General features: G+C 44.5%; 1 protein-coding gene and 1 pseudogene across 1 annotated transcript; both read right to left on the bottom strand.

Annotated features, from left to right (window-relative positions):
- Positions 1-3,544: 3,544 nt before the first annotated feature.
- Positions 3,545-23,648, bottom strand: LOC140736201 (dynein light chain roadblock-type 2-like). Its single transcript, XM_073062111.1, has 4 exons — positions 23,588-23,648; positions 11,262-11,337; positions 9,304-9,471; positions 3,545-4,308 (listed from the first exon to the last, which is right to left on the bottom strand). Exons 1-4 carry the CDS (start codon positions 23,588-23,590, stop codon positions 4,265-4,267), a joined length of 291 nt encoding a protein of 96 aa, XP_072918212.1. The 5' UTR covers positions 23,591-23,648; the 3' UTR covers positions 3,545-4,264.
- Positions 13,919-15,089, bottom strand: LOC140736200 (inorganic pyrophosphatase pseudogene; annotated as a pseudogene).
- Positions 23,649-24,294: the final 646 nt, after the last annotated feature.

Below are 24,294 nucleotides of genomic sequence, written 5' to 3' on the forward strand. Positions count from 1 at the left end.
AGGAATGGAGGGTTATGGGCTGAGTGCAGGTCGGTGGGACTAGGTGAGAGTAAGCGTTCGGCACGGACTAGAAGGGCCAAGATGGCCTGTTTCTGTGCTGTAATTGTTATATGGTTATGTATATACGGTTAATGTGAAAAAGGTGACTGCTCATTGTTTTCTCCTCAGTGAAGTGCTGTCTAAATTAGAGGGCATACAAAGGGAAAGCGCAAAGATTTAATGGGGACCTGTGGGGCAAATTTTCCTACGCAGAGGGTGTTGGGTGTGTGGAAGCAGTTAAGGCAGGTACAGTAACAACATTGAAAGACGTTGGACAGGAACATGGACAGGAAAGGTTTGGAGGGATATGGGACCACAGGGAGGCACCTTTGGTCGCCATTACGAGTTGGGCCGAAGGGCCCCTCTCTGTGACTCTAACGTGTGCTGAAATGAGGCCGCCACACTACCTGCCTCATCGCGCAAAAGCTACATCAGTGGAAGGAAAGTTCAAGGACAAGAGATGCCCACCGAGTGATGAGTAGGTGTCTAACAAACAGGCAGAAGGGTTTCGAATCGTCGACCTCTCGCAGTGGACGGATCCGACAAGCTGCCAGACTGCCTTCACCTCGTTAGTGACGCAGCCTGCTCTCCAATTACTCTGCCGGGTCTGTAAGATGCAGCCTGCGCCAGGGAACTGAATGAACTGCCTGGTGGCAACAACGCTACGGCAAGGGTCAAGCCCCGTCACTCAGCTGCCGATAAGAGGCTGTTAAATAGGTCTTCCTTCGATGGCGAGGACGGCGGTCGGTCCCCTGCACTGCACCGATGGACATGGGCGCCCCCTGCTGGCGCGGCGATCATCGCAATTCCTGTACACTGTACCGGTCACGATCACTGTACCGGTCACGATCACTGTACCGGTCACGATCACTACACCGGTCACGATCACTACACCGGTCACGATCACTACACTGGGACAAATTACACTAAACAGCTTTTGTTTTGCAAGTATTTCTTCCTCACCATTTCTTTTTGTTTATGATAAGACCACTTGAAGTTGAACACAAATACCATTTCAGACTACTTTTATCATGTAGATCTTTGGAGAAACAAGAAATTAACTTGTATTGAGTACAATACATTTAATTGCATTGCGGTGCTGACACTTTGCAATAGTTTAACTAAGCAAAAATGTTCAGATTTTAGGTTCCTTCCTATAGATGCTGCCTGGCCTGCTGCGTTCCGCCAGCATTTTGAGTGTGTTGCTCGAATTTCCCGCATCTGCAGATTTCCTTGTGTTTGCGTTTTTAAAATGTTTAGATGATGATTTTAATTTGTACTAACGCAAGGTTAACAAATCTCACGACATAGCACAGTGATATTAAACCTTATTCTGACTCTTCTTGCCTCAGAATATTCAACCAGCATTGAAGGATTCCAGTCGCCCGGTTGCTGCTGCTTCATGATCACAATGTCCTGGTGAAACCTTTCACCGTGCTCATCACTGACAGCGCCAAGATTTGCAGGGAAGAAGTCTAAATGGAAATGCAGAAAATGTATCTTTAATGACCTGTTGCACTTCATGGTTTTGAAGTTCGTTGTCAACCAGCTGCATGTAGTTTGGTGCTCTGTAGTTGCCAAGAAAATGTTCAGCAACATCCTTGAATCCCTTCCATGCAATTTTCCCTGGTCCCACTAGCAGTTGTTTGAATTGCCTGTCACTGATCTGTTTGATTTGTGGACCAACAAAAATGCTTTTTTAATCTTGGCATTAGTTATTCTGAAATGAATCATAAATTGAAATAACAAAAATACAGTGCCTATAAAAAGTATTCACCCCCTCCTCTTGCAAGTTTTCATGTTTTGTTTTACATCTTTGAATCACAGTGGATTCAATTTGGCTTTTTTTTTGACACTGATCAACAGAAAAAAACTCTTTCATGTCAAAGTATAAACAGATTTCTACAAAGTGATCTAAATTAATTACAAATATAATTAGTTAAATGTGGATCACCAGCGTGCAGCCAAAGTGTTTCAATGGATTGTAGTAAAATATACCTGTATCTGTAAAGTCCAACTGCTGGTGAGTTAGTATCCTGGCAAAAACTACACCATGAAAATAAAAGAACATTCCAAGCAACTCCGCAAAAAGGTTACTGAAAAGCACAAATCAGGAGATGGATACAAGAAAATTTCCAAGTCACTGAATATCCCTTGGAGTACAGTTGTCAATCATCAAGAAATGGAAAGAATATGGCACAGCTGTGAATCTGCCTAGAGCAGGTTGTCCTCAAAAACTGAGTGATCGTGCAAGGAGGAGACTAGTGAGGGAGGCCACCAAGAGACCTATGACAACTCTGGAGGGGTTACAAGCTTCAGTGGCTGAGATGGGAGAGACTGCACATACAACAACTGTTGCCCGGGTGTTTCACCAGTCACAGCTTTATGGGAGAGTGGCAAAGAGAAAGCCACTGTTGAAAAGAACTCACATGAAATCTTGGCTAGAGTTTGCCAGCAGGCAAGTGGGAAACTCTGAAGTCAGCTGGAAGAAGGTTCTATGGTCTGATGAAGCCAAAATTGAGCCTTTTGGCCATTAGATTAAATGCAATGTTTGGTGCAAGCCCGACACCACACATCCATCACAAACACGCCTTGAAGCATGGTGGTGGTTGCATCATACTGTGGGGATGCTTCAGTGCAGCAGGTCCTGGAAGGCTTGTGAAGGCAGTGGGCAAAATGAATACAGCAAAATATAGAGAACTCCTGGGGGGAAACCTGATGCAGTTTGCAAGAGAACTGCAACTTGGGAGAAGGTTTGTTTTCAGCAAGACAATGACCACAAGCATAAAGCCAAGGCAACACAGGAATGGCTTAAAAACAACAAAGTTAATGCACCGGAATGGCCAAGTCAGAGTCCAGACCTCAAACCAACTGAGAATCTGCAGCTGGACAGATTCACTACCCTTTAGCTAAAGAAATTCCTCATCTCCGTTCTGAAGGGTTGTCCCTCTATTCTGAAGCTGTGCCCTCATGTCCTAGACTCCTCCACTACAGGAAATATCCTTTCCACATCCAGTCTATCTAGGCCTTTCAATGGCATATCATATTTTTACTGAGTTAAGTATTGTATGTAATTAGTTTTGCTAAAACAAGTATATGGGACATTGGAAAAAATGTTGAATTTCCCCATGGGGATGAATAAAGTATCTATCTATCTATCTAAACCCCAGCATGTACATGTCCAGAGGCACCAAACGCTCATCATATGTTATTCCATCTAATCCATGACAAACGATTTAAGTTGCTTAGTCCATTCCTGGAATCTCCTCCAGACCTTCTCCTAAGAGAAGCACATCTTTTCTTAGATAAGGGGCCCAAAGCTGCTCACGATATTCCAAGCACAGTCTGAACAATGTCTTATAAAGCCTCAGCATTACACGCTTGCTTTTGCAGTATATTCTGAATATTTTAACCTTTAGGACCCTCAGCAACACACACACACACGCACAGACACACAAAAAATGCTGGAGGAATTCGGCAAGTCAAATCCAATCTCAAGCAGAAAAACTGAGAACAAGGTCTTTATTTTTTTTTAAGAAAAGCACAATGGTCTTTTACATCGGTTTCTCTTCCATCCACCCAACCAGCATGTTGCAGATGGTTTAAATACTATAACTAATATGTACTGAGCATTTCTTAATGATAGTCAGAAATAATGAAGAGCCAAACAGTTAAAGATTAAATCTCTAGGACCACAAAGATTACTCATCTTAATTACCAGCTCTTTCCTGTCCAAAAATATCCCCGTCCAATTTACAGGATGAATCTTGTTTCTCCAACCTTCCTTCCCAATATGTTGGTCACAATCTTAACTCAGCCCCACGCAAACATGAAAATAACTACCCATGATGCAAAGTGCTATTACTTTATTAAGACTGTTACTCATTAAGTACTGCAGCTTAAGCCAGAGATTGCTTCCTGTTTCTCTGAAGAGCATGCAGTTTAACTAATTATTTACAATATCTACCAATGGTAACATGGCAATAAGACAGCCTTTACTGAAGTGGTTAATGAATACCAAATGTAAATAAGTCAAAGTTATTAGCAGCGGCCTGCCGGTCACCAAAGAAAGTCTGGGTTCATTCAGCCGCTTGGGAAAGGTACGGATGCTCGAGAGAGATCTCAAAGAGGCACAGGAGCTGAGCTTGCGGAGTTGGTCAACACTGCCAGGTAAATGAGTGATTTCCATCGGCGCGACACTGTACAGGAGGCGATGATGGGGAGGTCACTCACTGGGATTCTGGATGACAATTAATAAATACTCCTTGTCTGAAAGGGAAATGAAGAACAGATTGATAAAAGCACACCAGCTAGTACAAGGCTGATATTCTCTGGTAATTTAATGCACATCAAAGTTCAAAGTAAATTTATTATCAAAGTTTGTAACTGTCACCATGTACTACCTAGAGATTCATTTTTTGCAGGCATTCACAGGAAAATAAAGTACAACAGAATTTACGGAAAACTACACTTAAAAAGACTGACAAACTTCCAATGTGCAAAAGAGGCCAAATCATGCAAATAATAATAAATAAATAAAATTTATTCTTTCCCCTTCCAAACCTGATGAAACGTTGACTCTTTATTCCTTTCTAAGATTGCTGCCTGAGTTCCTTCCGGGGGTGGGGGGGGGGGGGGTGGTGTGTGTGTGTGTGTGTGTGTGTGTTGGTGTTGCTCTGGATTCCCAGCATCTGCAGAATATCTTGCATTCATAAATAAATAGCACTGAGTTGTAGCATCCTTGAAAGTGAGTGGTCACTGTGGTCAGTTCAGCGTTGGAGTGAGTGAAGTTATTCATCCACGCAGGTTCAGGAGCCCGATGGTTGAAGGGTAATAACTGTTCCTGAACCTGGTGATGCGGGACCCAAAGCTTCTGTATCTCCTCCCTGATGGTAGCAGTGCGAAGACAGCATGGCCTGGATGGTGGGGTCCTTGATGATGGATGCTGCTGTCTGCCATCAATATGATCAAGATGGGGGGGGTAGCCAGTATAAAAAGATGAGGAAGAGGAGAAGGGCGAGACAGGTGGATCCATGTAAGGAGGAAACACGAGGAAATCTGCAGATGCTGGAAATTCAAGCAACACACACAAAATGCTGGTGGAACGCAGCAGGCCAGGCAGCATCTAACTGTTGACGTCTCGGTCCATGTGCTTCTCCCTATAGATGCTGCCTGGCCTGCTGCGTTCCACCAGCATTTTGTGTGTTCCATGTAAGGAGGGGTTGATTGCAGATGGAGCCCATATCCCTCTAAACCTTTCCTAACCACGTACCCATCCAAATGTCTTTTAACACAGGGTGCTCAGGTGAGAATGAGGTATTGTGTTGTCCATGTTTCCCTTTGCACAGGAGGACCATTGTTCGATCCTTAATCCCAGATGTTAATTCATTCCCAGTATTTCCTTCTCCCGATGCTCATAAATGTTAAGGTTCAGTGGGGGGAGGGGAGAAAGAAATGTTCCCTCTAATTATTTTTTTTACGGCTGCACAGACCACCCATTGCTCTGAGCAGGCAATCTTTACCCAGTCTGAAAACTGTACGGCACTTTAAATTTTTAATATTTATTAACGATGAACTACCGACTTCCATTCTGTGTTATTGTTACGATTTATAACAGTGCTGTAACTTGAAACACTGACGATGTAATTATGTTGAAGCTCTAAGTGTTTCAAAGTCAAAGTTGTGGTTTGTTTATAATTTAGAAAATTTATGAATTATATTCATTAATATATAATTAATTGCACAGTAATTCACAGAATGTATGTTCCATCCTTCAGGCAATTCATTTTTCTTTTCTTTTCCCTATATGATTAAGCACATTCAGCTTTTATTTTGAAATGAGCTGCTTCAGATCAGTAACCCTCCCCCCAGGGGAGCAGACACACCTCCTGGGTGAACTGAGGTGAGGAAGACCCTGGCCGGAATCAACCCATGCAAAGCTGTGGGGCCCGATACAATACCAGGTCGGGTTCCGAAAGATCACGCAGCCCAGCTGACAGATATATTTCACATCAGACCATAAGACATAGGAGCAGAATTAGGCCATTTAGTCTATCAAGTCTGCTTTCCCATTCCATCATGGCTGATCCCAGATCCCATTCAACCCCATACACATGCCTTCTCGCCATGTCCTTTGATGTCCTGACCGATCAGGAAATGATCAACTTCCGCCTTAAATATACACACGGACTTGGCCTCCACCACAGTCTGTGGCAGAATATTCTGCAGATTACTAACCTCTGGCTAAAAAAATTCCTCTTTATCTGTTCTAAAGGGTTGCCACTCAATTTTGAAGCTGTGCCCTCTAGTCTGGATACCCCCACCACAGGAAACATCTTCTCCACATCCACCCTATCCAGTCCTTTCAACATTCGGTAGGTTTCAATGAGACTCCCCCCAGCATTCTTCTAAACTCCACTGAGTACAGGCCCAAAGCTGCCAAACACTCCTCATATGTTAACCCCTTCATTCCTGGACTCATCCTCATGCACTACCTCTGGACTCTCCAATGACAACACATTTTTGGTTTTCACGGTAGCAACCGTCATTCCAGTGCCAAAGAAGGAAATGGTAACCTGCCTAAATGTCTATCGTCCGGTGGCATTAACATCAACTGTTACGAAGTGGCTGGTCATGGAGCACATTAAAAAGCCTTTCTCCTAGCTACACTGGACCCTTTCCAGTTCGCTTATTGCTCAAATCGATCCACTGATGATGCAATAGCCTCTGCCCTCCACTCTGTCATCCTACCTGGAAAATGGGGTCTCATATGCCAGACTGCTGTTTAGAGATTTCACTTCAGCATTGAACACCATTGTACCCCAGAAACTGGTTGGGAAGCTGTCTTTGCTGGGTCTCAACACCTCCCTCTGCAATTGGATACTGAGTTTTTAACAGTAAGGCCACAGTCAGTTCATGTGGGCAGCAATGTCTCATTATGCTGAGCACTGGCGGCCCACAAGGTTGTGTGCTCAGCCCGCTGCTGTTCACACTGCTGACGCATGACAAAGGAACAATAATGCGGACTATTATCTAAATGGGGAGAAGGTTCAAACATCACAGGTGCAGAGGGACTTAGGAGTCCTCGGGCAAGACTCCCATAAGGTTCATTTACAGGTCTGTGGTAAATGTGGCAAATGCAACGTTGCCATTTATTTCAATAGGAATAGAATACAAAAGCAAGGAGATAATGCTGAGCCTTTATAAGACACGAGTCAGGTGGTACGTGGAGTACTGTCAACAGTTTGAGGTCCCATATTTTAGAAAGGACGTGTTGTTATTGGAGAGAGTCCAGAGGAGGTTCACGAGAATGATTCCAGGAATGAAGGGGTTAACAATGTACAAGGATCTCATTGAAACCTACCGAATGTTGAAAGGACTAGATAGGGTGGATGTGGAGAGGATATTTCCAGTGGTGGGGTATCCAGAACTTGATGGCACAGCCTCAAAATTGAGGGGCGACATTTTAGAACAGAGATAAGGAGGAATTTTTTTTAGCTAGAGAGTAGTGAATCTGTGGAATGCTCTGCCACAGACTGCGGTAGAGGTGAAGTCCGTGCGTATGTTTAAGGCAGAAGTTGATCATTTCCTGATCGGTCAGGGCATCAAAGGATATGGCAAGAAGGCAGGTGTATGGCGTTGAGTAGGATCTGGGACCAGCCATGATGGAATGGTGGAGCAGACTTGATGGGCTGAATAGCCTAATTCTGCTCCTATGTCTTCTGGCCTTATGGACTGTGTCGCAGGATCCAGCTCAAACCATGTCATCAAGTTTGCAGATGACACAACAGTGGTTGGTCTTATCAAGAACGATGACGAGATGGGAGAATAGAGAGGAAGTGGAGTGGCTGGTGGATTGGTGTGAGAAGAACAAACTAACAGAAATATATTTTATTTCTGTTTATCGCACGATTTTTAATTCATTCAATATACATATACTGTAATTGATTTATTTATCATTATTATTTTATTTTGTTTTTCTTCTTCTATATTACATATTCCATTGAACTGCTGCTGCTAAGTTAATAAATTTCACAACACATGCCAATGATAATAAACCTGATTCTGATCCTTTACATGGAGAAGACAAAGAAAAGCATTGTGGATTTCAATTAGGTGCAGCCAAACCATCCCCCTCTGCACATACGTGGGTCCTCCGTAGACAGAGTTGACTGCACTAAGTTCTTGGGAGTTCACATCATGGACGACCTCATCCGAACAAGAAGGCACAGCAGTCTCTCCACTTCCTAAGGAGACTGAAGCAAGCTAGGCTCACCGCCCCCACCCCCATCTTAACTGCGTTTTACAGGAGCACCACTGAGAGCGTCCTGACAAGTTGCATCTCCATCTGGAATGGGAGCAGTTGAACATCGGACCAGAAGTCCCTACAAAGGACTGTGAGAACAACTGACAGGATCGTAGGGGTCTCCCTACCATCCATCGGGGACATTTATCAGGAGGGCCCTTAGCTTTATTAAAGATCTCACCCATCCATCCAGCATCCTTTTTGACTTTCTACCATCAGGCAGGAGACTATGATGCATAAAAATAAGCATGGTCAGGATGAGAAACAATTTGGGGTTCTGAACTCCTGCTGCATCGTATTCAATGTCTCACTGGTTAATCTGTTCCGTACCTTCCAATATTTAAAATTAATGCACTTTAGTTTATTATTTGTGTGATTCATCTGTAGATTTTATCTGTACCTTCAAAAGTTATCATGTGCTAAGTGTATCACTGTGCTTTACACTCTGGTTCAGAGAAACGTCTCGTTTCTATATACGTTATATACAAGTATATAGTTAAATTACAATAAACTAAACTTAATTTCACTCAACTTATTCACTATGTCACGCCATTGAGCTTGCAATAAAACCAAGGAGCTAGGATTCTACATTCTGATCTTCAGGTTAATTTTGAATGGAGTTCGGCTGACTGTCTGGTTGATGTTACAATATCTCAGTGAGGCCAGTACACTATAGATCTCAAAATTATATTAACATAATTCCAAAATTATATTAACATTATATAAAAGTAAATTCCAGCTGTGGAGTAATAAATGCGATGTGTGTGGGAACAGTGGTTATGGAGGCTGACACCATGGCTGGGAGCTCCTACCAGATATCTGAAGTTGCTTAGTAGCTGACTTGTCTCCGTGCGACCTTGGGCACCCACAGGAACGGAGAAAGTTCTGGGTGGTGGGGCTGGTGGGGGAGGGATACTCAAAATAAGCTGGTGGACAGACCGAAATAAAAGCACATTTACCGGGTGCAACCATAATCTCGTGTTTCTTGCTCCGGATCCTGAGGAAGGTGAGGTCGTTCTGGGCGTCGATGTCCCGGATGGTGCTCCTGGCTTTCATGGACAGCTGATGGATAAGCCCTGCGTACTGAGCCGTGGTCGCATTGTCCATGGTCGACCGGATTGGGATACCTGGATGCAGGGACATACACACGAAGTTAGACTCGTCACCATTAAAGTGGCAGCAGTTGGGAAGAGAGGCTGATGTAGGGAGGCTAATTCTGAGTATGGTCGGGTATGACTGCAAGACCCTACAAAGGACTGCGAGGACTACTGAGAGAAACATTGGGGTGTCCCCTCTTCCCATCCAAGATATTTATCAGGAGCGCTTCATATGTTGGGCCCTTAGCATTGTCAAGGATCCCTCTCATCCTACCATCAGGTAGGAGATGCCACGGTATTAGGACAAGAATTGTCCTAGGATGGGAAACGAGTTCTTTCCCCAGGCCGTGAGACTACTGAACTTCCTGCCACCACCCAGATCTCATCACATACGAGGCGCCAGTCGCGTATTACTCTTTACTTCTTAACTCGTGTCGTTAATGCACCTTACATTAAATGTCAGTTTTCCAGAGAATATTTTATTATTTGTTAATTTATTTGTTATAATATTAATTTATGTGTTGTGTTGTGAGTTATATTTATTGCGTTGTGCACCTTGGTCTGGAGGAACATTGTTTCGTTTGGCGGTATACTGTGTATGATTGAAAGTCAATAAACTGAACTTGATCAGGCGACTGATAGGGACTTCAGTGAAGAATGGCTCAGTGTGCAGCCTGCAGTGGGCTAGCAGTGTGATGCTGAACTGAATACTGCTGGACTCCTGGTTTGATGTTTGACACTCTATGTGTTATTTGCTTGCATCTTGCTGTTTGCGTAGTTTGTTCTTCTTCACACAATGGGTGTTTGATGTTTTCTTGAACGGGTTCCATGGTGTTTCTTTGTTTCGTGGCTGCCTGTGGGAGGGTGAATCTCAGAGCTGTATTCTGCATACACACTTTGATAATAAATGGACTTTGAAACTTTGAGATGCTGAGAGTCTGTATCATGCAAATATTTCATTGTGCCTGTGCAAACATGTCTTGTGCGAATGACAATCAACTCGACTTTAACTTTCAACATACAGAGGTGCCATTTTACGAATACAACAGAATCAGAAGGTGGCTGTTTGGTCCCTCCAACTAAACCACCAAAACCTCCAGAAGATCCCAGAAAAATGTTAAGTCAAGGAAATGAATGTTGCATGGATATTTTTTCCAAGAGCAATTCTTTGCTCTAAACGCATTGTTACAAAATGATTTTAAAATACAATTCAACGGCATGGGAAGTGGGTGATGGGAGTCCTTAATGATGGATGGCGCCTTTTTTGAAGCACCACTCCTTGAAGATGTCCTGGATACTATGGTGGCTTGTGCCCATTACGGAGCTAATTAAGTTTACAACTCTCTGAAGTTTATTCCAGTCCTGCACAGTAGCTCCCCCATCCCCATACCAGACAGTGATGCAGCCTGTCACAATGCTTTTTACGGTACATCTATAGGAATTTTCAAGTATTTTAGGTAACAAACCAAATTTCTTCAAACTCCTAATGAAATATGGCCGCTGTCTTGTCTTCTTTATAGCTACATCGATATGTCGGGACCAGGTTAGATCCTCAGAGAGTTTGACGCCCAGGAACTTAAAACTGCTCTCTCTCCACTTCTGATCTGTCTGAGGATTGATCACTCTCTCCACATCCACTCGGTTTAAGCCTTTCAATATTTGATAGGCTTCAATGAGATACCCCCTCTTTCTTCTGAACTCCAGCGAGTTCAGGCCCACAGCCATCAAATGCTCCTCATCCGTTAACCCTTACAATGATGAACCAGAAAAAAAAATCTGACTCAAATTGAACTCCAGGAAAAAGAAACTGTTCTGAATACCTTCCATGTTGACAATAATAATCCCTAGAACACCCTTCTGGTTCTGGATTCTCTTGAGTGTTTCTTCAACCTCCGCCTGAAAAGAGAGACAACATAGATCAATAACAATAATAATGGTCTGTCTGTCAGTCGAGCGCTTTTCATACACACAATGTAGTTCACAGTGCTAGAGCGCAAACATGTAAATGCAAGACAAAGTGATGTTAGGTAAGAGCAAGGTTAAATAGGTTTTGAGCTGACGATTAAAAGTGTCAACTGAGTGAGTCTGCATCCCTTACAGTTTTTGGTATTGAGTTCCACAGTTTAAAAAAGTTTATAAAAGATGATCTGTCCTTTAGTTTTTGAGGGTGATTGTTTGAACTTAAGAGACCAGAGGAAGAGAATTTAAGATTTCAGTCTAAATGGTGCCTGTGTACACCACTCCCACAGTTAACATCTTCTGGATAGACCATGAAATCATATATTTCACTACTTTTATGTCTTTCACGTTTGATTTTTGCCTTGAATGTGACACTGGAACTGTTGGGAGCCTGTGATTTACAGGCGGGGATCGCTCTGCCCGGAGAATGTTATCCAGGTTTTCTGTGTTTTGGACAACGGACTCTTTTCAGTGTTATAGTTTTTATATTCTGTGTTTTTTGCCCGATCTTCTTGTCTTTTGTGTGCAGGGGAGGGGGATTCGGGGCTCAATGTTCCTGTTCCACTTTTTGTTTGTTTTTTTTTTGTGTGGGGAATTGAGGTTTGCGTTTCTGTTCTTTTCTTTCTTGGTTTCATGGCAATGGGAGAAGAGTTTCAGAGTTGTATACTGTACTTAGATAATATATGAACCTTTGAAGAAGACCTAAGAGCTTGAGCAGGATTACAGAAGTGACTCTGTGATGTACTCTGGTTCCAGACCATTAAGAGCTTTAAACCCAAGTAAGAGAACTTTAAAATCAATTGTAAAAGATACTGGAAACTATTGTAGAATAGCTAGCAAACACGAGGAAATCTGCAGATGCTGGAAATTCAAGCAGCACACGCAAATGCTGGTGGAACGCAGCAGGCCAGGCAGCATCTATAGGGAGAAGCACTGTCGACGTTTCGGGCTGAGATCCTTCGTCAGGACTAACGGAAAGAAAAGATAGTAAGATAGTAGAAAGTGCCTTTCAAATCTCTTATTATCTTTTCTTTCAGTTAGTCCTGACGAAGGGTCTTGGCCCGAAACGTCGACTGTACTTCTTCCTGTAGATGCTGCCTGGCCTGCTGCGTTCCACCAGCATTTGTGTGTGTTGTAGAATAGCTAGGATGGGATTAATTCTGAAGGGCCTAGACATGACTTGCAGATGATATCTCAATGATCCAGCATGCAAGAGGTTAGATATATTACACTCAATCTTCAAATGAATAAGGGAAGTGAGTGTTGAGGGAAGGAGGGTGGAGTATTAACAACGGGGTATCAGATTAGAATCTCAATTTGATTTGAAGTAAAGGGCAGCAATGGGCAAAAATCCTGCATTATCAGGTTCTTCAATTGGCCAGCACAACCCTTACTACACACACAACATGCTGGAGGAACTCAGCAAGTCAGGCAGCCTCTATGGAAATGAATAGACAGTCGATGTTTTGGGCCAAGACCCATCCTCGTTCATCAGGACTGCCTGACCAGCTGAGTTCCTCCAGCATTGTGTGTGTGTATATGTGTGTGTCTGTGTCTTTTATATTTCTAGCATCTGCAGAATCTCCTGTGTTTGTGCAACACCTCAGCAATGGAACACCGTGGATCATTTCTTGTGCTACTGTGGAACTGCCCTCTGTGACCTTATGTTTTTACACTAAAGCCCTGTTTTTGCACCATCAATTTTTCTCACTCTCCTCACCGACTTGTATAACTTATATTCTTTGTGTTGTTGGCATTTATGTGCCCGTGTTGCTGCTGTAAGCATGAAGTTCAGTGTATCTGGTGCACCTCAGGGCTCAGCCCACTGCTCTACTCTCTCTACACCCATGACCGTGTGGGTAGGCACAGCTCAAATACCATCTGTAAATTTGCTGATGATGCAACCCTTGCTGGCAGAATCTCAGATGGAGATGAGAGGGCGTACAGGAGCAACAACCTTCCGTTCCACGTCAGTAAGACCAAAGAGCAGATTGTGGACTTCAGGAAGGGTATGACAAGGGAACATAAACCAATCCTCATGGAGGGATCAGAGGTGGAGAGAGTGACCAATTTCAAGTTCCTGAGGAGTCAAGATGTCTGAGGGCCCCTAGCCTGGTCCTGACATATTGATACAGTTATAAAGAAGGTTAAACAGTGGCTATACTTCATTAGGACTTTGAGTTTTGGTTTGTCACCTAAAACACTTGTAAATTCTATAGATACACCGTGGAGAATATTCTGACTGGCTGCAACACCATCTGGTATGGGGGGGGTGTTGGGGGCTACTGCACAGGATCGAAGTAAGCTACAGAAAGGCGTAAAATTAGTCAGCTCCATCATGGGTACTAGCCTCTGGAACATCCAGGACACCTTTAAGGAGCGGTGCCTCAGAAAGGCAGCATCCATCGTTAAGGAGTCTCACCACCCAGGACATGCCCTCTTCTCACTGTTACCATCAGGAGGGAGGTACAGAAGCCTGAAGGCACACACTCAATGATTCAAGAACAGCTTCTTCCCCTCTGCCAAATGATTTCTGAATGGGCAATGAACCCCTGAACACCAACTCACTGATTTTTAAAAAAAAACACATTTCTATTTTTCACTATTTTCTTTTCTTTTTTTTTGACAGATCATGAATATTTATTGGGCAATTAAATGATCAAGAGTAAATACTACTCATCACAGATGTACACTTAGTAGTCATCTTCACATTTCCTTCAACTCTGCTGTATAGATAACATAGCAGGTGAATAATTTGGATTACAGCAGCAATAATAAGTTCTTCACTCAATTCTTTTTCTCAAACCACTAGTTGTTCACATCCACTGACTCTGAATCACCTGATCCACATTCTGGTAAATTTTCTATACAAGCAGTAGCATCTGTTTCAGAACACATGAAGGGACTTTCAGATACTTTTGTGTTTGTACAGTTAATTTCTCCAGCAGGTGATGTTTTCTTTATCAAAGCTTCCCAAAACGCATGTGTGCTTTTGATCACTTCAATGGCAAAGTCCTTATCCTTGAATTCACCATTGAATGCAAACTGGTTTTCGGGTTTTCCATCAGACACCTTGTATCGCCTGAACCAGTCAACAGTGGCCTCCAGATAGCCTGGCTTTAGCCTTCTTACATCATCAATATTATTAAATTTATCTGCATCAGCATCTTCAATATTAATTGCAATAATCTTCCAGTCAGTTTCACCTTCATCAATCATTGCCAGGGTACCCAAAACTTTTACCTGGATAACCTCACCTCTTTTACACACTTTGGTTCCAGTTTCGCAGACATCAATAGGATCATTGTCTCCACGACATTTAGTCAATTCATCAGTATGGGTGGGGTCTTCCCAAGTCTGTGGAAGAGCCCCATAGTTCCAAATATATATTTCCGCGATGCTCAGGGTCAGATGATTTCTCCTTTCCATGATATTCCACTTTGGGCTTCAGAGTCACAGAATGTGTTTAATATGGTTGTGGAGGTTCCTCACTGGACCAATGCGAAGATAGAGATTGCAACAAAGGAACCATTGAATCCAATCAAACAAGATGTTAAAAAGGGGAAAATGCGATTTGTGGCAAATATTTTTCACTATTTACAGCCCAGTGGTGGCAGTTGGTGCAGTATGGACAAGACATAAAACAGTTGGGAACCCCCGATCTAGAGCAACACAAAATGCTGGAGGAACTCAGCAGGTCAGGCAGCATCTATGGAGGGGAATAAAGAGTCAGGATAAAGGGTCTCAGCCCAAAATGTACTCTTTGTTTCCCTCCATAGATGCTGTAGCTGAGTGTTTGAGCAAGATACTAAAGAATAACATAATTTCTACGGTTATGTGTTGTGATGGAAACGAATGTTAGACAACATCAAAGCAGAATGGGGGAAGGATTGAAGCTGCAGAAATGAGGTTCTTGTGAAGAATTATCAAAAGATCATGGAAGAACAGAGTAACAAATTAGGAAATGTTGTAAAAATCCAGAATAAGAAGAGATATCAAATCAGGGAACGGCAGCTGGAACTTCTGGGACATGTACTGAGGAGAAGCTCAAACATCTTGCAGTGACGGCAGAAACTGTTACATCATTTTTACATCAGGCAAAAATTCTGAAGAGCTTATTAGAATTTCTCAGGTTAAAGACAAATGGAAGATTATGATCACACAAGTTGTATGACACAGCACATAACGACGATAGATGCTGCCTGACTTGCTGAGTTCCTCCAGCATTTTGTGTGTTACTTTGGATCTCCAGCATCTGCAGAATCTCTGGTGTTTTGTAATAACTGAGAATGGAATACTGGATGTTAGAAGTTAGTATGGAATTATAAATTATGGGTAACATAATTATGGATTAATGAAAAAAGACATTTTAGGAACAGCTTCTTCCCCTCTGCCATCAGATTTCTGAATGGACAGAGAACAAATGGACAAATAGTTAGCACTATCTCACTATTTTTATTTTGTAATACTTATTTAAGTTGTAAAACATATTTCTTATAGTAATTTTATAGTTTTAAAAATTATATATTGCAACGTGGAGGGTGGTGGGGTGGAGATACGTCTCTACCAAAGAAGGTGTAAGATGCTCCTTCCCTTCGCTAGCCTGCAGGTCACCCTTGGGCGAGGTGTAGCAGCTACTTAGCCCCCCGATCAGGGTCACATGAAACCATCGGAGCAGGTGGTGGATAGTCGTATGAGTAGCTGGTGCAAATCACAGGTCCTGGTTATGCAAGCAGTGATACCAGGCAGATAGTCTCTGAAGAGTATTGATAATGGCTGGGGTCATCTAAAAGACATTGTCCAGAAGTGGCATCCTACTTCTGTAGAAAAATTTGCCAAGAACAAGGATAGAGAAAAGAATAACAGGGTGAAGGGGGTCTTCCCCCAGGCAACGATCAGATTAAAGACAAATGGAAGACCATGATTGCCCAAGTCATACGACACGGCACTTGATGATGGACGACGATGACTGCATTGTACTGTTGCCGCAAAAACAATAAATTTCACGACCTGTGCCTGTGATATTAAACCCTTCTGAACCAGTCTTCATGTAATAAAACTTGTACACTATTTAACAGGACATTCTCATTCTGTCCTGTTGAAAATACATGGGGAAGACAATAGATGTACCTAAACACAAGAGATTCTGTGGATGTTGGAAATCCAGAGCAGCACACACAAAGTGCTGGAAGAACTCAGCAGATCAGGCAGCATCTATGGAAATGAATAAACAGACGGTCCCAAGACCTACATCAGGACTGGAAAGGAAGGGTGAAGAAGCCAGAATAAAGATGTGGGGGGTGGGGGAGGGAAGGAGGATAGCTAGAAGGTGATAAGTGAAGTTAGGTGGCTGGGAAAGGTAAAGGGCTGAAGAAAAAGGCATCTGATAGGACAGGAGAGCAAACCATAGGAGAAAGGGAAGGAGGCGGGCACCCAGGGGGAAGGTGACAGGCAGGTGAGAAGAGGTAAGAGGCTAGAGAGGGGAATGGGGAGGGGGGGTGGGAGGGAAACATTTTTTCAGCGGAAAGGGAAATCGATATCACACCATCAGGTTGGAGGCAACCTGGACAGAACGTGAAGGTATGCTCCTCCATCCTGACAGTGGCCTCAAACAGACATGTCGGAATGGGAATGGGGATAGGAATTTAAATGGTTGGCCACTGGGAAATTCTGCTTTAGGCGGATGGAGCGGAAGTGCTCGACAAAGCGATTTCCCCAGATTACGCCGGGTCTCCCCAACATAGAGGAGACCGCATCGGGAGCACCGCAGGCAATAGACGGATTCGGAGGTCTCACGTTGCCTCACCAGGTAGTAGGTCTGTTTGGGGCTCAGAATGGAGGTGAGGGAGGAGGGGAATGGGCAGGTGCAGCACTTTGGCCACTTCCAGGGATGAAAGCCTGGAGGGAGATTAGTGGGTAGGAATGAATGGACAAGTGAATTTTGGAGGGACAGACCCTGTGGGGGTGTGGGTGAGGTACAGATGTGTTTGCTGGTAGGCAGAATATTCCTGCTATTAGCACAAAGCTAAAGGTGTACGCCTGCCATCTGCTGCACTGTGCAGGGTGGATCTGTTTTGTCTCCGGACCTTCTGGGTAGATGTACACTATGGAGCCATCCCTCATCAAAAGAGTACAATTTGGGTGTCTGGAGTTTGTACTCAGAGGCTTTTGCAACAGACTGCAGTGACGAATTTTCAAAAGGGTTCTGCTAATTGAGATGTGCTGACATGGTAAATACGTAATTCTGTAAATTTTACCCGATTATATTTAAAATGTACAGCAGGTGATGGTAACTGAAGATGCTCCTCTCTGCACCGTGTGGCACATCGGGTGGCAACCTCGCTGTTTCTTTAGCACTTCTCAGTTTTTCATTTCTCGACGCCTCAGCACAGATGCAAAACCCGCAAGGAGCCGGCCGAATCTGAACCCAGGACCACTCGCCTCGAAGTCCGGTGCAGATCCCATTACACCACCAGCCGGCAACTGAAGCTGCGGTTAAGTGTTAATTGTCACCACTGTGTTGGAGAAGTACGAAACACCCTGTCAGAAGAGTGAGATTCTCCTGGTCTCTCTCTCTCTCTCTCTCTCTCCTGAAGGTACACTGCGTAAATAGGAAATGTTATATTTCCCAGTTACACCTTCCAGGTGACTCAGTTTCGGTTTGTCACAATACTGGGAAGGCGGATTGAAGAAGATGCAACACACACACACACACACTGCTGGAGAAACTCAGCAAGTCAGGCAGCATTCTTGGAAATGAATTAGCTGTCGACGTTTCGGACTAAGCCCCTCCTTCAAGACTTGAATAAGATATTAGGCAGAATAACTCAAGAATAATGAAGGGTCTCGGCCCAAAATATTGACTGTTTATTCCTCTCCATTGATGCTGCCTGGCCTACTGAGTTCCTCCAGCATTGTGCGTGTGATATTCTAATCGGGGCTCCCAACCATTTCTACGCCATGGATCCCTACTGTTAACCATGGATCCCAGATTGGGAACCCCTGCTCTAGATGGGATGGAAGCTGGGCAAGGGTAGAGATGGACAGGAAGAGTAGGCAATCTTTGTGATGGGGAGGAGGAATCTTGAGTGGGGGACAGGGGGAGGTGGCCCTTCGTTGTGGGCTCTCCAATAGGAAACACTCCACTGGGGCAGGGGAACTGGTGTTGAGATCTCTGCAAAGAATTGGCATCTACACCTTCTGTAACCTAAAGCAATCCTGCACCCATCATCCCAACGGTACTGCAAAAAGGACCACCATCTCCGCAACAAAGGGCCATCATCTCTTCTCACGTCTTTTTTTACTGACGTGCAGTAGAGAGCATCCTGACATGCTGCGTCACTGCACGGTGCAGAATTTGCACAGCGGTAAACAGCAAGGCTCTACAACGGGTAGTCAAAACTGCTCAATGTATCACCGGCACCAGCCTACCCACCATCAAGGACATAGATACAAAAGGGTGCCAGGAAAAGGCCAGTAACATTGACCCTGCTCGTGGTCTGTTTGTCCCACTCCCAGCAGGGAGGAGGCTACAAAGCATTCATGCAAGGACCACTGGAGTTAAAATGTTACCCTCCACCAAGCATAAGGCTGATCAACACCTCCACCCACTAACCCACCCCTCCACCACTACCTTATCATTTCCTATCAGAGTCACCTTCTGTACAGACGCTGCTGTGTCTAGCACCACTACTGGCAAACAATCAAAGTATATATACTGTATAAGCTATCTTATGTACTTATATTCATTGTGATTTTTAAAAATTATTGTGTTCTTTATATTTTGTGTTTTTTTAGGCTTTATCGGATCTGGAGTAACAATTACTTTGTTCTCTGTACTGGAAATGACATTACACAATCTTGAATGGAGACCACAGCTGCACAAAAGATCAGGTACAAGTGCTGAAACTTTATAAAACTAGCCTCAACAGGAGTAGTGTTTTCAGTTCTGACGAGCACATTACAGGAAGTTCAAAGTAAATTTGTTATTGGAGTAGACATATGTCCCCATATACAACTCTGAGATTCATTTTCTCAGGGGCATTCACAGTAAATACAAGAACTAAATACAGAAATTCACAGAATCAATGAACGACCGCACCCAACAGGACGGACAACAACCGATGTGTAACAGACAACAAACTGTGCCAATACTAAAGAAAATAACAACAACAAATAAATAAGCAATAAGTATGGAGAACGTGAGATGAAGAGTCCTTGAAAGTGAGCCCACTGGTTGTGGGAACAGTTCAGTGACGGGGTGAGTGAAGCTAAGGGAAGTTATCCCCTCTGGTTCAAGAGCCTGATGGTTGAGGGGTAATAACAGTTCTTGAACCTGGCGGTGAGAGTCCTGAGGCTCCTGTACCTTCTTCCTGATGGCAGCAGCAAGAAGAGAGCATGCCCCTGGGTGGTGGAGGCCCTTGTTGATGGCTGCTGCCTTCCTGTGACAGCACTCTGTGAGCGGGCTTTACCCGTGATGGACTTGGCCGTAATCCACTACTTTTGTAGGATTTTCTATTCAAGAGCATTGGTGTTTCCATACAGGCAATGTACTCTCCGCCACACATCTACAGAAGCTGTCAAAGATATGTCACGCCCAATCCTCGCAAACTCCTAAGGAAGCAGAGATGGTGCTGTGTTTTTTTTTGTAATTGCACTTATGTGTTGGGCCCAGGACAGATCCTCTAAAATGATAACACCGAGGAATTTAAAGTTGCCACTGATCCTCAGGCAGGTTTTCAATCTTCCTCCTCTCTACTGATTCGGCCAATGACAGTGGCGTTGTCAGCAAACTTAAATGTGGCATTGGAGCTGTGCTTACCCCCCCAGTCATAAGAGCAGGGGGCTAAGCACACAGCCGTGTGGAGCACCTGGGCTGGTGGAGATGCTGTTGCCAATCCAAATTGATTGGGGTCTGCAAGTGAGGAAATCCAGGATCTAACTGCACAAGGGAGTTTTGAGGCCAAAGTCTTGAAGCTTATTGATTAGTGTTGAGGGGATGACTGCAGAGCCAGGGGGATGGCATCTGCTGAGGGCCTGTTGTGCCAGTAGGCAAACTGGAGCAGATCCAAGTTGCTTCCCAGGCAGGAGTTCACAAGTTTCATCACCAACCTCTCAAAGCACTTCATCACAGTGGATGCAAATGCTACTGGATGATAGTCATTGGGGCAGGGTACCATGTTCTTCTTGGGCACCGGTACAATTGAAGCCTGACTGAAGCAGGTGGGTACGTCAGACTGCCGAAGCGAGAGGTTAAAGATATTAGTGAACACCCCATCCAGTTGATCAGCCCAGGTCTTTGGTACTCAGCCAGGTACCCCGTCTGGGCTGGATTCACCCCCCTGAAGGATGCTCTCACATCAGAGTCTGAAATCACAGGGTCATCGGGGCTGTGGGAGCTTGTGAAAGTTCCATCAAGTTTTTCCGGTTGAAGCGAGTATAGAGGGCATTGAGCTCATGTGGAGGTGCAGCCCAGTTGTTGCCCATGTCACTTGATAAGTGGTGACAGCATTCAACCCCTGCCACAGCTGTCCAGCATCATTCAGTGATTCAGATTTGGTCCAGAATTGACACTCTGCCTGTGAGATGGCTTTCTGGAGATTGCACCTGGACCTCTTGGTCGCCAGACCTGAATGCCACTAATCTGGCACTCAGTAGGTTGCAGATCTCATGATTCATCCAGGGCTTCCGGCTGGGCAAGACTGAGTGATTGTGTGGAGACGCACTTGTCTATAAGTGTTTTAATAAAGTCTGTGACGTCTGTGGTGTATCCATTCAGATCCTCTGAAGAGTCTTTGAACACAGCACAGTACATGGATTCAAAGCAACCCTGTAGCCGAGCCTCTGCCTCCCAGGGCCAACTCTTACTGGTTCCTGTGGTGAGACACTCAGACCATAAGACATGGGGGCAGAATAAGGCCATTTGGCCCATCGAGTCTGCTCTGCCATTTCATTGTGGCTGATCCATTTCCCTCCCAGCCCCAATCTCCCGCCTTCTCTTTGTATCCCCTCATGACCAGTCAAGAATCTATCAACCTATACACAAAGACTTGGTCTCCACAGCTGCCTGTGGTAATGAATTCCACAGATTCACCACTCTCTGGATAAAGAAATTCCTCTCCATTCTAAAAGGACACCCCTATATTCTGAGACTCTGTCCTTTGGTTTTAGACACTTCCAGCACAGGAAATACTCTCTCCACATCCACCCTATTAATGCCTTTCAACATTCCACAGGTTTCAGTGAGTTCACCATGAGATATAGGGCCAGATCTGCATTTGGTACTGTTTCCTTTAGAAGGGATTTAGATGGGCCAAATGGCCTAATTCTGCTCTACGTCTTTCTTATTTGACAGAAGGCCATCAAATGGACAGGAGTGCATGTTGGGGGCGGGAGTGGTGTGTGGAACGAGGGGCGGGGAATAAGTGATAGTGGGTATAAAATAAACCTTCAATTATCAGCTGAGGTAAATCGCAATATAAACCCTGCCCCATCACAAACAGTGCTCCAATTTCTGCTTGTGAAGGAATAGCCCTTTGAAGCCGAATTCTGCAACACGCTGTATGGGATTTTAATTTCTTGACATCCAAAGCTCTTAGAGAGGCACGTAGATGATAGAAAAATTGAGGACTATGTAGGAGGGACTGAATTTAAGATTAGGTTAAAAGGTTGACATATCTTAGGTTGAAGGGCCTGTACTGTGCTGTTATGTTCTAAATCCAGAATTGACACTCTGCCTGTGAGATGGCTTTCTGGATATCGCACCTGGACCTCTTGGTCGTCAGACCTGAATGCCACTAATCTGGCACTCAGTAGGTTGCAGATCTCATGATTCATCCAGGGCTTCCGGCTGGGCAAGACTGAGTGATTGTGTGGAGACGCACTTGTCTATAAGTGTTTTAATAAAGTCTGTGACGTCTGTGGTGTATCCATTCAGATCCTCTGAAGAGTCTTTGAACACAGCACAGTACATGGATTCAAAGTAACCCTGTAGCCGTGCCTCTGCCTCCCAGGGCCAACTCTTCCTGGTTCCTGTGGTGAGACACTCAGACCATAAGACATGGGGGCAGAATTAGGCCATTTGGCCCATCGAGTCGGCTCTGCCATTTTATCGTGGCTGATCCATTTCCCTCCCAGCCCCAATCTCCCGCCTTCTCTCTGTATCCCCTCATGACCAGTCAAGAATCTATCAACCTATACACAGAGACTTGGTCTCCACAGCTGCCTGTGGTAATGAATTCCACAGATTCACCACTCTCTGGATAAAGAAATTCCTCTCCATTCTAAAAGGACACCCCTATATTCTGAGATTCTGTCCTTTGGTTTTAGACACTCCCAGCACAGGAAATACTCTCTCCACATCCACCCTATTAATGCCTTTCAACATTCCACAGGTTTCAGTGAGTTCACCATGAGATATAGGGCCAGATCTGCATTTGGTACTGTTTCCTTTAGAAGGGATTTAGGTGGGCCAAACGGCCTAATTCTGCTCTACGTCTTACTTTATTTGACAGAAGGCCATCAAATGGACAGGAGTGCATGTTGGGGGCGGGAGTGGTGTGTGGAACGAGGGGCGGGGAATAAGTGATAGTGGGTATAAAATAAACCTTCAATTATCAGCTGAGGTAAATCGCAATATAAACCCCGCCCCATCACAAACAGTGCTCCGATTTCTGCTTGTGAAGGAACAGCCCTTTGAAGCCGAATTCTGCAACACGCTGTATGGGATTTTAATTTCTTGGCATCCAAAGCTCTTAGAGAGGCACGTAGATGATAGAAAAATTGAGGGCTATGTAGGAGGGATTGATTTTAAGATTAGGTTAAAAGGTTGACACATCTTAGGTCGAAGGGCCTGTACTGTGCTGTTATGTTCTAAATCCAGGAGTTTCAACTATTCTGGAGCTCATAGCAGACTTTACCCTGAAAAAAATCATTCCAGAATATGCATCCCAGCCATGTGGATGCAATTATTAAACACATTCGTGTCTCTGTCCAGTACTGACAGTTCTTTTGTGCTGACACACACCACCGCCCGAGTCATGGCCCCGATTGCAATGGAAGGAAATGAAACGGGCTTGGCTACTGATGCAATGCAGTCACCCCGCCTCTCTGCACGGTGCTTGTTGCCCCCTTACCCAGTCCCAGATTCTCCCCTCCACCGGTGCACTTGAAGCACAGACTCACTCACCATCGCCCCCGGTTGCTTCTCACCCGAGCCGGACACCCGTCCACCGCGCCTGCGCACCACCCCGGGCTGGAAACGCAATGACGTCACCACGTTCTGGTATTTGACGTGCATGGTTGCACCGCCAGTTTACCGTTTTCTCCGACAATAGCTATCACCGGTCTAAGGTGGCAGATCTGCTGCCATTTAGCGTAAGAAAAAAATAGGAACTTCATACCCCACCTTAACCAGCACAGACGTTCCGTTTATTCTGTCCATCCCTCTCCCACTTCTCTGGCATTAAAAAGTTTTCTCACCAGACACGAATGGGCAACATGAGGATGCTCTCTTTGGCGGCAGAGTAGAATTGTTCCAGCACAGAGTGCTCCCGGTGTGGGTGCCCGATAGTTCAGGGCCTGTTTCCGTGCAGATGGAATACAGTGTAGGGAAGCGTATGGCCATGCACTTTGGTAGAAGGAATGGAGGCGTAGGCTATTTTCTAAACGGGGAGAACTTCAAGAAGTTGGAGGTGCAAAGGGACTTGGTAGCCCTCATACAGGATGAGTTGGTAGTAAGGAAGGGGGACGTTGGAATTTTACCAATACAGCAAGAAGTACATACTCAACTGAACCTTCTTGAAGGCTCAATGAGATGTCTGGCATAGTGCATTCTGTCCTGACCTCTCGTGTTTGCACGTTTCCCTACCCCCATCCCAAGATGTTTAGGTTAGT

The sequence above is a fragment of the Hemitrygon akajei genome, chromosome 11 (genome assembly GCF_048418815.1).
Source record: "Hemitrygon akajei chromosome 11, sHemAka1.3, whole genome shotgun sequence".
Classification (NCBI taxonomy): Eukaryota; Metazoa; Chordata; class Chondrichthyes; order Myliobatiformes; family Dasyatidae; genus Hemitrygon; species Hemitrygon akajei.